At 40.0% G+C, this 15,475-nt stretch overlaps 1 protein-coding gene across 1 annotated transcript in view; it reads right to left on the bottom strand.

Moving 5' to 3' along the window:
- LOC126278817 (photoreceptor outer segment membrane glycoprotein 2-like) overlaps positions 1-15,475 on the bottom strand; it is a 94,877-nt gene that overhangs the window by 69,114 nt on the left and 10,288 nt on the right. The window contains exon 2 of the mRNA XM_049979091.1: positions 2,882-3,171. Coding sequence (XP_049835048.1) covers positions 2,882-3,171 — 290 coding nt within the window. The remainder of the gene's footprint in view (positions 1-2,881; positions 3,172-15,475) is intronic.

Raw genomic sequence — 15,475 nt, 5'->3', positions numbered from 1 at the left:
GATGCTAAATAGGTCAGAAATGGTGCAACATACTGATCTCTGTCTTAATAATTAAAGCAGCTTTGTTTTTTTGTATGTATTTTTCCCACGTGGAATGTTTCCCTCTATTATATTAATGATTATTTCTCAGCACAATCTCCTCTGCAATGCTCTTACAAGCTTTTCAGCCTGTTTCTGACCACCCTGTATATATAATGTAGATTGCATTATTCCTACCTACTTTGTGTGGTTGTGCAGAAATGCTAACCATTTGCATGTAGTACTTCATGCCAATTTGTCATTAGTTGCGATCTGCAATCCACACTCATGTTGTTGGCATCTTAATGGCCAGCAGTGCAAATAAGGAAGAAATTAGAGTCAGTCAGTAACAGAAGCTAACAAAATATTGAAAATAGATTCATACAAAAAATGGAAGACTGTCTAAAAATATCATATGACAAATTCAACAAGTGTTAGTCAATATGCAGGAAGACTAAGGATGAAAAATGGGAAGACATACAGGTGTCAACTGATACCTGTACCAGTGCCTAAGGCGTTCAACTCAAAATAGCTAAACACCAAACAATAAACAGAACTTCTGATGAACCATAAAAGTTGGCTTAGGTGTTTAACAGTGGGATATGGGGTCAGTTTCACGTGAAAAAGTTCCTAGGGAAAATGTGCTGGAAGAAAATTATATAACAAGTTACTTAAGATAACTGGATAGATAGAAAAATCTGCTCACCTTAACAGTGGTGTTTCTCTTCCTGCCCCTCCACAGCTCCCTAAACAGCCACACCATCAACTATCATTCCTGTCCTACAAACCAAGCTTGGCCAGCCTCTTTAACTTTCTACAGTCTTCACCACTGCCTCCCAGACTAAGAATAACTCTGCTTTTCTCTCCAATTATCAGACTTTTTTATCTATTCAATTACCTTATTTTGTCAAAAATTGATTATTTTGTTATTATAACATGTTACTTAGTGATATAAAATGTTTCTCAGTTACAATTTTTTAAAGTGTCTGCTGCACAGTCTGAATCTACTTTTATAGAATCACGCAGTATTTTGAACATCTTCTTTTGCTGATGCCTTTGACCTGTACTTACGCAAGGTCGGCATGGTTAGGATCGGATTTGGCAAGGTTAATGTTATTTATTTATTTACTTATTGATTTCTTGTCATTATCCAACATTTGTTGAAATAGACAGTTTTGACATTACATTTGATAGTGAATCTAAAATTGGGAAACTATGTACATTCAGATTACAGTACATGAGGATGAGGAATTATTCTCTACATTATAATTCCTTAACATCATAGTTACTCTCTACTACATTCCAATTCCTTAACATTATAGTTACTCTCTACTACATTCAAATTCCTTTACATCATAGTTACTCTCACTCTCTACTACATTCCAATTCCTTTACATCATAGATACATTTATCAGCTAACAATTTGTGCAGCTGCTTCTTGAAGGCATCACCTTGTAGGTCTTTCAGTGATGGTGGTAACTTGTTATATAATTTTAATCCTGTTTGTTTAAAGCTACTTTGGACCTTAGACAGCCTAGTAAAGTCTACATCAAGAGTGTTTTTATATCTGGTATCATGTGAATGAACATCTGTTCTGGAAGGTAAGGTATATATATATATATATATATATATATATATATATATATATATATATATATATATATATATATATATATATATTTTTTTTTTTTTAATTGAAAGAAGACACGTTTTGTACCGTCATCCTGTACCCCTGGAATGGAATTAATGTACCTCTGCTGTCTGCGTCTAGTGTAAGCCATGGAATAGTGCAAACGTGTTCAGATATCTACAAACCATTTAGCTGAGCCTGAATGTGGGGACCAGCCTGGTATTCACCTTGTGGGATGTAGAAAACTGCCTAAAAACCACATCCAGGCTGGCTGGCACACTGGTTGACATTGGTAATCCACCGTGTGGATTCGATCCAGGGCCGGCGCACCTACCTGAGTCCAGGAAGCAGCGCATAGTGCTCTCGGCTAACCTGGCGGGTAGTGTCTTGAACATGTACTTGCATAAATCAAATGATCTATATATAAATTTGGTAAATGTAGGTTTACAAGCGTGTGTTATTGTAACAGTCACTTTTAAAAATTCAGTGAAATACCATTTAATTTGTTCAATGTGCATGCAGAAGCATTTTATATTTAAAAAAATGGACTGAAAAAGCAGAAACATTGGGAAAGATATTCATTACACTAGTTTTTACATAAAGTTTATGACACTTGACAACCTTACCTATACTACATGATAAATATAAAATATGGAGTCAAGGAATAGAGCAAGAAAAAGGAAGGAAGATTAGTGTTGATTGTTAATGATGTAGCAAAAGCATAAAAAAATCTGGATGACCAGACAAATAACTGCGATCCAGTCCTCCTGAAAATGAGTCCAGGGCTTGGGTATTGAGATGAAGCAGAGTGAATATATGACAGAAATGTGAAAGGTGGTGTAATTACTAAAAGTCATGGATATAATGATGAAAAAAATATGCCAACATTAAATATCAAACAATGGAAACTCCAGGTAGGCATTTTAACAGTGTAGGAAAAGATAGATTGCTACTTACCGTAAAGAAGAAACATTAGTTGCAGACAGGCACATGTAAAAGACACTTACACAAAGCTTTTGGCCAAAGCCTTCATCAGCAAAAGAAAAAAAATAAATGTGGTGCCCAAAAACTTACCTTCGTCTGTGGTACCTCACTTAATGTGACTCAAATCTAATCAGCGAAGTGTGTCAAGAATGAAAATATGTAATGTAGATTCCTTCATTGCTAGACTAGTTACCAATAAATTTCCTCATACAATTAAGTGTTATAAAATAAAATGTGTGAAGTGCTGACCTCTGACCTGGAGGACAATACAGCAGCCATTGACAATTGGTATGGCAGTAAGTAATGCAACCATTGGCTGCAAAATAAGATCAAGGCAGCCTTTTTCAAATACTGTGTCAATTGCTGTCTGGGGAGTATCACGCCACACAGAAAGTGACCGCTGCTGCTGCAAGGGATCATGGAGACACGGTGTGAGAGAAAACGGATTGCAGCATGACCATGGCAGCACAGGTGGTAGAGCACGACCATCCACTCTCATGTATCTGTAAATCAGAATTGATGGCTGAGACCCAGTCCTCCTGAAAATGAGTCCAGGGCTTGGGTATTAAGATGAAGCAGAGTGAATATATGACAGAAAGATGGTGTAATTACTAAAAGTCATGCATATAATGATGAAAAAAATATGCCAACATTAATTATCAACAGTCTTACTATCTTATAGTATTGTTATAATTACAGTGAGATTCGCTTCTGATATTAGTTTCTCTTTTCATATTGGTATCACAAAGTCTACATATCTGAAATCTGATTGGTAAGCAAGAGTATCCATACCATATTAGCTGATTAAAACTCTCTCGGGTAGGGGCTCAGTAATATTACTTAATACAGAGATACTATTCAAAATAAAAGCAAAGAAGAATATTTATAATGCTTGCAACCAAACAAGAAGGTCTAATCACTGCTACATGTTTAAATGCCAATGGCTGGAATAGCACTGATAAAAATAAATAAATGAAAAAGAATAAAATAATTATTTGACCAGATAAAGTAAATATACAATACAAGAAAGGATAAGAAGGAGGGGTAATGAGGTCAATGAAAATTTGTTGTAACTCTGAATCAGCCACAGGCAAGATCTTAACTGTTAAACACCACCCAAAATCAACTGCAGTCCATCCTTTAGAAAAAAAAATCATCTTCTGCAAACCTTACCTCAGTAATATTATTTAATTCAGAAGTCCCCCCCTCAATCAAAATGTCCATCCCACAAACTTCTTGCAACCCAAAAGCCAAAAGTGTTAGGACTTTTTTCCTCTGAGGTCCCATTCCCTAATTACTTATTTGTACTATTTAAAGGACGAAGCTTCACTGTTCCAACTAAATTTAATCCAAGTACACCAGTCACATGTTTACTTTCTTTTGTTTATATTCTAAATTGAAAATGCACTTTACTGCGCAACTATAGGAACTTTATGATACTCAAGTTAATGCACATATACCATCTGTCACACAAAACAATATTTTAAAGGTGATCCAGATACATTCCCAATATATTTTTATAGGTATGTCCAAAATAGCCACAGGTATAATTTCATTTGCATCACTGACTATTCATTTCTTTGAAGTTGATGATTACATCATGACAACACATAAGAGGTGCACTATTGTGGTGGTTGCCAGATACTAATGGGATATTTGATTGAACAGAATATATGAAGCAGCTCTCTTGAAAATCTCAGGACCCTACTAAGATATCTTACTGCAACCATGGAGTTTCTTACTCCATATATCTTCTTCCAGCTATATATAAAACTTAAGAATCTTGATCACTTTATTATAATTCTTCATTCCAAAATATATACTGAAAATATCTTTATTTTGTTGACCAACTTCTGCAAGTGATGCTATTAAACTTCATTCATTAAGCAGAAAAACATTTTTACTATTAAGAAAAAAAATAAACACTGACACACAGAAAGTAGTACTGTACAGTCATATTCCACTTTCAAATGGTCTAAGTTGTTCCTCACAGTGGATAATGGCCACATTGCATCAAAGTGTAACTCCTCTCCAAATGTAGTGGACACAGCAGTATCAATTGATACAAAACTGTATCTCTACAATGACTGTTTCTCCAAACAAATTGTTTGACTTGGGCTCCCCTCCCCTCACACAGGTTTCACGGAAGTTGGTTAGCTGCTATAAACAACAGATTCCAAACCTAGGTCAGTTCTCCAATCATGTCTCTTACAAGTCTGTTGCTTGTCCTTTCACCCTTCTTGTTGAGGATCATTTCCATAATGCAGACCTGTTCGGGTTAGATGTGTTTAACACTTTTGGTTTCTCCATTGCTGTAAGGTAAATTTAGTGTTAGATCAAGTTCCATATCAACAACTGGAGTCTCTCTGCTTTAAGTTTTCATCTCTGTTTTCCGCTGGGTTCAGTTGTGCTACTGGTTTTCAGCCTATTTACTTCAGTGAATGGGCTACACCACTGGTCATCATGAAGAAGCTGATGGGTAAGCTTCACCTTTGTGATGACTTCAGTATTACTGTTAACACACAGTCTGTGATAGATACATACCATTTGCCCTGCCTTGACGAGGTGCTCACAAAATTGTCAGGTGGCCACTACTTTTCCAAGCTTCACAAACATATTTCCAGCTTCCCATGGAAGAGGTCACTAGGCACCTTCTCATTGTCAATACACCTTTCGGCCTGCACCAATATCAACATTTGCCTTTTGGAATCACTATTGTGCCCACAACTTCTCAGCATTTTTTAAAACATCTGAGAGCCTTTGCCCTGTCTGCACCAATTACCTTGATGATATCACTGTTTTGAATTCTTTCACCAAAGACTACCTTAGGAATCTTCAATCATTGTTTTCTGTTTTGCAGTCTGTGGATCTCAAGTGCAATCTTGCAAAATATCAGTTTTTGCAGCCATCAACTGAGTACCTAGGTTTTGAGGTTTCTTACATGAAGGTCAGGTCACTACATCACCATGTTGACATAACTGCAGCTTTGCCACAGCCAACCTCTATTGAGGAATTGTAGGCACCTCTAGGTATAGTTGCATACTACCATAAGCTTTTGCCAGATGCATCCATTGTTGCTCAGCCCCAGCATGTGCCTTTTCTCTGTTCGTCCTCTTGTGACCGAGCATTCACTTTGCTTACATCTAAGCTTCAATCTGCTCCATGTCTGATCACTTTTCATCTGGATCATCATTTTGTTTTGGCTACTAATGCCTCTCAACAGGGTCTTGGCACAGTGATGGACCACAAATACATGGACAGGTCTGAACAACTCACTGCTTGCGTTTCTAAGACTTTAACTCCCACTCATCAGCAATATTCTCAGATTAAAAAGAAGACATTGGTGATTACATTCCACTACTACTACTACTACTACTACTACTACTACTACGTGATCAAGCCCAGTGGACCGCACGCAACTACAAGTTTCCTCCTACACTGTATTCTGTCCATTGCTGCTATCTGCCATTTGTCCACATCTATTGACATTTGTTTTAAATCTTCATGGAGTTCATCCCTCCAACACTTCTTGGGTCTCCCTGGCGGTCTCTTTCCTGTAGGTGTGAAATCCAGGAACCTCTGAGGCCATCTGTGATCCTCCATCCGGGCCACATGGCTGGCCCACTGCATTTGTTTGGCTTTGACAGTTCCTGCTATGTTGGGCTGCTGGTATAGTTCATCAAGCTCTTGGTTGTATCTGATCCTCCATTCCCCTGTATCTGCATCCAGAACCGGACCAAAGATCTTCCAAAGCACTTTTCTCTCAAAAACAAGGAGCTTATGGAAGCCCTGTTTCCGGATACTACACGTCTCACAGCCATATAGAACAACAGGCTGGATCATGGTTTTGTACAGTTGAATCTTGAACTGTCTGGAGAGAGATTTGGACTGAAGCAGTTCTGCTAGGCTGTGGTAAGATCGGTTTCCTGCTTGTATTCTGGCATTGATCTCTGCTTCACATGACGAGTTCTCAGTGATAAGTGCCTCTAGGTATTTGAATTCTTGCACTCTCTTGTATGAATGGTCCCCAGATGATCAGCAGTCTTACAATGACCACACGTCATAACGAGGTACTCTGTCTTAGCTTCGTTTATGTTTAGCCCAAATTTGCTGGCAGCCTCCTTTAGTGCTTTGGTCATTTGCTCCAACTCCTCTTCCGACCTAGAGAGTAAACAGATGTCATCTGCATAGGCTAAGTATGCTAGTCTCTTTCCTTCGATTTCAATCCCTTCATTCTCTTGGAAGGTATTGCGTACGATCTTCTCGAGGGCAAAGTTGAACAGGATAGGGGACAACCCATCTCCTTGCTTGAGTCCTGTTACAATTTCAAATTCCTCAGTTACACGATTTCCCATCTTCACCTTTGCATGTGTTTCGTTCAGACAGATCTTTATCAGATTGATGAGTTTCTCTGCTATACCAAACTCCCTTAAACAGTTGAGCAGGCTCTTGCGATGTATGCAATCATAGGCCTTCTTAAAATCAACGAATAAAATATGCAAATCTTTACCATATTCACCCAGTTTCTCAGTGAGCTGCCGGAGACTGAAGATGTTATCTACTGTTGACCGTCCTGGCCAGAAACCTCCCTGGTACTCCCCAATCACCGATTCTGCCACTGGCTGAATTCTGTGTATGAGGTAATTGGACAGGATCTTATAGCAGACGATAAGCAGGGCGATTCCTCGATAGTTGTCACATTTCAGTTTGTCAACCTTCTTATGTATTGGACAAATCAGAGCTATTTTCCATTCTCCTGGTAGTTTTTCTTGATTACATTCACCCTCAGGAAATTTTACGTCTTCCTATATGGTTCTAAGTTCCATTTAATCACATATCATAAGCTGTTGGTTGCTCTTTGTAACCCTTTGGCTTCGGTGAGAGACAAGGCAGTGCTTCGTTTGCACTGGCGGGTTTTCTTCGTCTCCCGTTATCATTATCAGATGCCATACCAGCCGATGGTGCAACACACCAATGCCAATGCCTTATGTTGCCTTCTGATTGGACAGAACCTGGCATTCAATCAGGATGAGTTGCCTTGTTTCTATTTAGGTGTTGAGAAGCAGAATGCGGTTGATGGTTTTCCCATCACTGATACCACGACTGCATAGGCCGTTGCTGTGGGTCCTGTACTTAGTCGGGCACTCTCTTTACTGCAGCATGATTGGCTGGAAAAACCACCAGGCTGCACCTAGGATCCCTTGCATAGTTACTGGTCTCTCCAGCACCACATTTCTGAGTTTGATGGGGTTCTTCTGTTAGCTGTGGAGGACACTGCTCCTTAGGTTGTGATTCTTGCTGCCTTGTACTGGGCTTGTTCATTTTGGTCACTGGGGGATCTCTCACATCAAAGCTTTGGCCTACAGGCATATTTAATTGTTGGGCATAGATGGGGATATTATGTGCCATATAGCCGCTTGCACTCATTGTGTTCAGCAACAGACCTATCTGTGGGTGTCTGTTTCCCGCTGACCGATGCTGCAGTGTCCATGGGAGCTCTATATGTTGATTTTGCTGGGTCCTTTCTAAATCAGTATTGGCTTATTGCAGAGGATGACTGTTCCAAGTTTCCCTACATGGCACATTGTTTTTCCATGTCCATGGCGGCCATTATTTCAGTACTGTCTAAGATTTTTGCAATTGATGGACTTCCATATACTGTGGTTACTGATAATGGCCCCCAGTTGTATGCATATTTTTCTCAGGCTAGTGGTGTTCGTCATCTCACACCTCTCCTGTTTCATTCTCAATCTAATGGTGACACGAAAAGCATGGTTCAGATGTTTATAACTAATATGCAGAAGTATGTGTCAACCAGGTCCCCTGAAGCTGCTTAAGACCATTTTTTTGAGTTCATACCGTTTCACTCTGGTAGGTGACAAGAGCCATCAGAGCTGCTACACGGACACCAAAAATGAACACTCCTTCACCTCCTGCATCCAATGCCACATCCACCAGCACCATCAGCCCTGCGACTGTTCCAGCTGGGTGCGTCTGTCTGGGCTAATGGTTTCAGTCACATGCTGAACCGGGCTCCTGACATCTTCAAGTATTGCTGGGGCCAGTACCTGTGCATTGCCCACATTCCTGATGGGCAGACAACCTGACACTTCAACCAGTTACAGCCACACATGTCAATGTCTGTTCCGGAGGGCCATCGCCTTCCTCTCCCCCCCCCCCCCCCTTCCCCATCCCCCCACCAGCACCACTGGCAATGCCTGTTCTTGTGTCGCAGACGGTCCTGTCCACATCTTCATGCCACAGTGGTCAGTGGTAACTGCTGCCTGGCAGATCACTGTCTGGGGTCCCTGCCTCCGTCCACAGTCCTCGAATGCCATTGCCTGTGCAGCCCCCACTGCACCTTATGCCACAGCCACTGCTGCTTATATTGCTGGATCCTGTGCAGCCATTATCTCCAATGCCCCCACTGATGCTTCTAGTGCCAACTCTGACCTCAATGAGGATGTTGCTTTGGATACATCGTCCCCTGTCCAGCCCTATGGCCTCTCACAAGAGGGGGAGGGGACAGTGCGGCAAACCAACCCCCTACTTGCATTGCCTGCCTGCCAAATGCTGCAGCAGCCACCATCATCGGGCAATGAAATGGACGTCAGTGCCATTATTGGTGTTTTCCGTGCTAGTAATTCCAAAGAAAGCAGGTGTTGACAGATGTGAAATTACAGAACTATTAATTTAATAAGTCACAGCTGCAAAATACTAACACGAATTCTTTACAGATGAATGGAAAAACTGGTAGATGCTGACCTCGGGGAAGATCAGTTTGGATTCTGTAGAAATATTGTAACACATGAAGCAATACTGACCTTACGACTTATCTTAGAAGAAAGATTAAGGTAAGGCAAACCTACATTTCTTGTAGACTTAGAGAAAGCTTTTGACAATGTTGACTGAAATACTCTCTTTCAAATTCTAAAGGTGGCAGGGATAAAATACAGGGAGCGAAAGGCTATTTACAATTTGTCCTGAAACCAGATGGCAGTTATAAGAGTCGAGGGGCATGAAAGGGAAGCAGTGGTTGGGAAGGGAGTGAGACAGTGTTGTAGCCTCTCCCCGATGTTATTCAATCTGTATATTGAGCAAGCAGTAAAGGAAACAAAAGAAAAATTCCGAGTATGTATTAAAATCCATGGAGAAGAAATAAAAACTTTGATGTTCGCCGGTGACATTGTAATTCTGTCAGAGACAGCAAAGGACTTCGAAGAGCAGTTAAATGGAATGGACAGTATCTTGAAAGGAGGGTACAAGATGAACATCAACGAAAGCAGAACGAGGATAATGGAATGTAGTCGAATTAAGTCGGGTGATGCTGAGGGAATTAAATTAGGAAATGAGATACATAAAGTAGTAAAGGAGTTATGCTATTTGGGGAGAAAAATAAGTGATGATGGTCGAAGTAGAGAAGATATAAAATGTATACTGGCAATGGCAAGGAAAGCGTTTCTGAAGAAGAGAAATTTGGTAACATCGAGTAGAGATTTAAGTGTCAGGAAGTGGTTTCTGAAAGTATTCGTATGGAGTGTAGCCATGTATGGAAATGAAACATGGATGATAAATAGTTTGGACAAGAAGAGAATAGAAGCTTTCGAAATGTGGTGCTACAGAAGAATGCTGAAGATTAGATGGGTAGATCACATAACTAATGAGGAGGTATTGAATAGAATTGGGGAGAAGAGGAGTTTGTGGCGCTACTTGGCAAGAAGAAGGGACCGCTTGGTAGGACATATTCTGAGGCATCAAGGGATCACAAATTTAGCATCGGAGGGCAGTGTGGAGGGTAAAAATCATAGAGGGAGAGCAAAAGATGAATACACTAAGCAGATTCAGAAGGATGTATGATGCAATAAGTACTGGGAGATGGATAAGCTTGCACAGGATAGGGTAGCATGGAGAGCTGCATCAAACCAGTCTCAGGACTGAAGACCACAACAACAACAACATAGCAAAATGTGCATTTATCCTGATAAAAGTCAGAATGTATGGGGAGTACTGATAAACTAGAGTGCAGCCAACATTCATTTGGCATGATAGCAGTGACATGGATTTCATTCTCAATTCATTACTTCATGTATGATTCATAAGGTAAAACTTCAGACAGGCATTCATAGAACAAAAGCAAATAATTTAAAAATGATATAGAGACTCAGTTTATTCCATGATCACATCGTGGAAGTAAAGTTATTATCATAAATAACACACTGTATTATAGTCAGAAGAGAATAAACCACATTCCTCTAATTTGTTAAAAAGTGAAATAAAGTCAAGGCTGTCTAAAAATCACATATATGTTATGGACCAGACCTAAGAAAAGTGAGTTTTGTATTGATTAAAAAGCACCAATCTCACACTGTTGATACCAAAGATAAACTTTTGCTTGAAAAAGTATTAGTTTCCCTCTGAGTGCTGCCATACCAGGAAGATCTAGGTCCCCTAGATCTGATCTGGAACATTACAGAGAATAAGACTCATAATCATTGTATGTCAAGGATCTCACTTTCAGGGCTGAAAAAATAGTAGCTGATGTTTTTCCTGTTGTGACCTTAGAAGATAGGAGAAAGCAATTTGTTCAATTAAACCTTGTTAATCGGCAATAATGAATCTCCCTCCACATCGGCATTTCCCATCATCTCTGCTTCTGAGTAACAGCAACCCAATGCCAGTCCTTTACAGCATGCACCCTCCCAACTGAAATACAGTTATTCTCACCATTAAACCTTTTGAAGGGCTGACATATGGATAAATCAAAGTATTGCCATGGGAAACAGAATTATTCTTTTTCTAACAATATTACTGGTATACAAAGAAGACTTTCATGATAGGTGTTTGCATCCTCCTTGATTTTTGTTACATGGGCATGTAATACAAACTTCAAGGATGTTATAAGAGATAACTTGCAAAGGGCTTTCCTTGCATCCAACACCAGTAATCCTGAAAACATCTCTGATACATTGGCAAAGCTTTCACGTTTTGGATCTATGAGGCAGCAGAACTTCCTAGAAAGTCTTGGCTTATGACCACAATAACATTCACCTAGAAATCACATGAATTTCATGACACTTAGCTTAATGTTGATTTCCATCTCACTGAATGCTCTCTAGCTACTCTGTACATGTCAAATCCACTAACAAATGTCAGTACTTGTGCGCTGATGAAAATAATGATTCAGTACATATTATTAACTCAAATAGTAGAAAATCTCATCACTGCTGTTGGGTTTTTCCAGTTACCCATCAGCTGTTTTAATCAACGAAGAACTTGTGACATGTCTCACAATAAACAAATACATTAAAAAAAAAAAAAAAAAGGCAGTTGGGGGGATCTGGAATGCATGAACTAACTTTTCATTTAGAGTTAAGGTTTCATCACCAATAATGAGAACCACTTTAACTTCACAAACTGTTGACCTTGCCAGGGTGGGGTGGTTAGTGTAACTCTATGTTACAAATGCCTGTACGATAGGTGCAACCTTATTGGTGCGATATATGTGAAAAGGCTGGACTGACCAGTGGACCCTGATAAGGGGCAGCAGTCTTTTAAGTACCGTATTTACTCGAATCTAAGCCGCACTCGAATCTAAGCCGCACCTGAAATTTGAGACTCGAAATTCAAGGGATAGAATAGTTTTAGGCCGCACCTCCAAATCGAAACAAAGTTGGTCCATTGTAATATGAGAGACTATTTAGGTCGAATGAATGACGATACAGCTACAGTAGTTTGGTGCGAGTCGTAAGCTTAGCAGATAAGCTTTACCAGGTAGCCATTGCTTGCGTCAGGCGCTCCTTCCGTATTTATAAGGGTACCCTTCCTTTTCCACGTGCTTCGTCTGGTACGAATCGATTGCTTATTTTGCTTTGATCTGATAAGTGCCGTTTTCTTTGTTATAGGTGTTTACGTCACTCTAAGTTGAAAATGCATTACTGTACTGTGTCATGCATTGTTTGTCGCATTCTCATAGTGCGTGTTTACGGCCTGTCGCCGCTCGCGGCATGGCTTGCTTTTCTGCGCGCAACCGCCGCTTACAGTTAAAAGAGAGAGAGAGAGAGAGAGAGAGAGAGAGAGGGGGGGGGGGGGAGGGGGGAGGGAGGAATCGTCTCATTAGCGAAACAATGGCAAGAGACTGCTATTTGTTGTTAATTACACTGCTGCTTTCTTTGATAATGATCAACAAGAAACAAATAATAGACTGCGTATGATAGAAAATGTTCTGAACGAGAGTTAGGCGAAAATTTTTCTCCGTTTGAAAATCTTTGCGGCCGCTTCTTTAGTACATCAAATTCTGCACAGAAATAAAGAGTCATCTTAGATTTAAAAATCTAGTCAATTGCCTTGCTTCATTTCTGACTGTATCACTATTAGGCATAAGAATAATACGAATATAAACATGACACGATACGTATATTCTTCCGCGTTTGCTGTTGTCTCACTCTAGTTTCGTAGTTTATTAGGCAGACAGGATTTAAATGAGATAGCAGCAAACACGAAAGAATACATGGCAAAATGTTTATATTCGTATTATTCTTATGGTGAAGAGAATACTGTATGTGATTCACATTTCATCAGGTTCCTATTAGCAACCATCTCCTCTCACAGGTAGGAAAAAATTCAAAACGTAGAGTTGGCCATATTGACAAACATTCCAAACAGTCTTGCCAGTCGGATTTTCGTAGTACATTGAAATTCTGCTACATTCGAAGATGATCAATACGGAATTGGTATTTACTTCTTTGGATAATGTATGAAAATGCAGTGGTCGAAACTCGGGGCGGAGAAAAAAAGCTCGTTTTCCACCTTTTTTTTACTGACGCAGAGGGTTTTGGCGCCAGTACTTATCTTTGTGCCTACAAAGCATGCCTGTGTAGCGCTACCATGGAGGTATAATACCTCCACGAGCGCTACATATATACGTCGGTAGAAGTTAATTGTGGCGGCACCTACCAACATTTTTCAGAACCTCCGCTTGCTTTGCACTCAATTCTAAGCCGCACGCTGTTTTTTGGGTTACCAAAACCGGAAAAAAGTGCGGCTTATATTCGGGTAAATACGGTAATTGCAGATGAAACAGTGTGGATCAGTGACTGACTTGGTCTTGTAATGTTAGCCAACAGGGTGAAATGGAATAATAAATTTGTACAATGTGCCTGGATAATTACCATTTTGCCACTGGAGAGCAGCACCAGCTGACAGATGAGGTGAAATAAACAACAGATACATGCAATCAAGATAAGAATGCAGAGTGGAAGAAGCAATGACAGTTAAGCAAACAGGGAGTTGTGGATGGAGTTCGGGGTGAAATGCAAAAATTATAAGAACAGAGGCAGCTCGTATAATGATTTTCTTTTGTTACTATGCATGATCTATAAAAACTATGTTATTTTGTGCTTTTTTAAGACTGAGATCAGAAACCTAGTTAAATGTAGTGCCTTGTGTGCTTTGACCAAATGTGTGAACGAATTGGGTGAAGTTTAATTTAACTGCTGCATAAGCAGCTTACCCAATTTTGTGTTGTAAGAGTTCTGAATGCAGTGTGATTGAATCAGCTGTAGAAAGCATCACATGCCAATTTGAATTGTCTGGCTACTTAATTGTTAAAATCCTGATTTATCTCCAATTTTGTTGATGTGGAATACTTAATAATAATGTAATGATTGATAATGTTCAACACTGACTGTAAGTAGGGAAATCACTTTTTTCCCTGCAGTATATTAAGAAACTTTCAGTTGAACTTTGGTCTTGCTGTATTTCATTAACTTTTTTAAATCCAAAACTATAATTATTTTAAAACAAATTGGGAGTGAAGGAGACCAACTGCTGAAAAGCAGAAGCATTGAGTTGTTGACAAGCACACATAAAAGAGAAAGAAAAGTTCCTAGATTCCAAAGTAATCCTTTCTTGAGCTACAGTACAAATACATACAGAAAGCACACATTCCTTCACAACCTTAACACCTTCTCTCCCATCCAATTCATCTGGTTCTCCTCAGCCCAGCTTGCCACCTCACTGGACGTTAACATTCACCTCTCTTATAACCACACCCACACCTCTGTTCACACTAAACTCACAAACTACCAACAGTGCCTGGTTGTTGATAGCTGCCACCTCTTCCATATGAAAAAATCCCTCCCAAACAGGCTACCCATGGATGATTTATATGCAGCGACAAGAAGTCCATTCTCCAGTATCCTGAAGGTTTCACATTGACCTTAACTGACAGGTACTACCCCACATACCTAGTCTGCATACAGACCTCATACACGCCTAGAAACAGCTACAAAGGAGTTCTGCCACAGGCTTACTACATCAGTGGCCGAGCCACCTGCAAAAGCAGCCATTTCACATACCAGCTCTGCTGCAAACAATACAGAGCTTTTGATGTTGGTGTGGCTGCCAACCAGCTGTCCAACAGGATGAATGGCCACTGTCAGACTGTTTCCAAGAATAAAGTGAACCACCTGGTGGGATAACTTTCACCTGAGGATAACATGCTCAATTTCAATGGCTGCTTCACAACCCAGGCAACCTCAATCATTCGCTCCATCAACAGCTTCTCCAAACTACACAGACTAGAATTATCCTCGTAAAAGATTCTACACTCCCTTAACCATCCTAGTCTCAATCTCCAGTAACCCACTGTCCTCCACCCAATAGTTTCCTCTTCCTCCAACCTATCATCCCCTTCCAATTCAAGTTCTCACATCATCTTCACCGTTTTCCACTCCTCACTGGCTCCAACACATATACATCACATGCCTAGCCCCAGTACCTTCACTACCGACCCACTCCCAACTCCACTGTGTTTACTTCCTACCATACTCTAATTTCATATGA

The sequence above is a fragment of the Schistocerca gregaria genome, chromosome 6 (genome assembly GCF_023897955.1).
Source record: "Schistocerca gregaria isolate iqSchGreg1 chromosome 6, iqSchGreg1.2, whole genome shotgun sequence".
Classification (NCBI taxonomy): Eukaryota; Metazoa; Arthropoda; class Insecta; order Orthoptera; family Acrididae; genus Schistocerca; species Schistocerca gregaria.
This window is presented reverse-complemented; position numbering and strand designations above follow the sequence as displayed.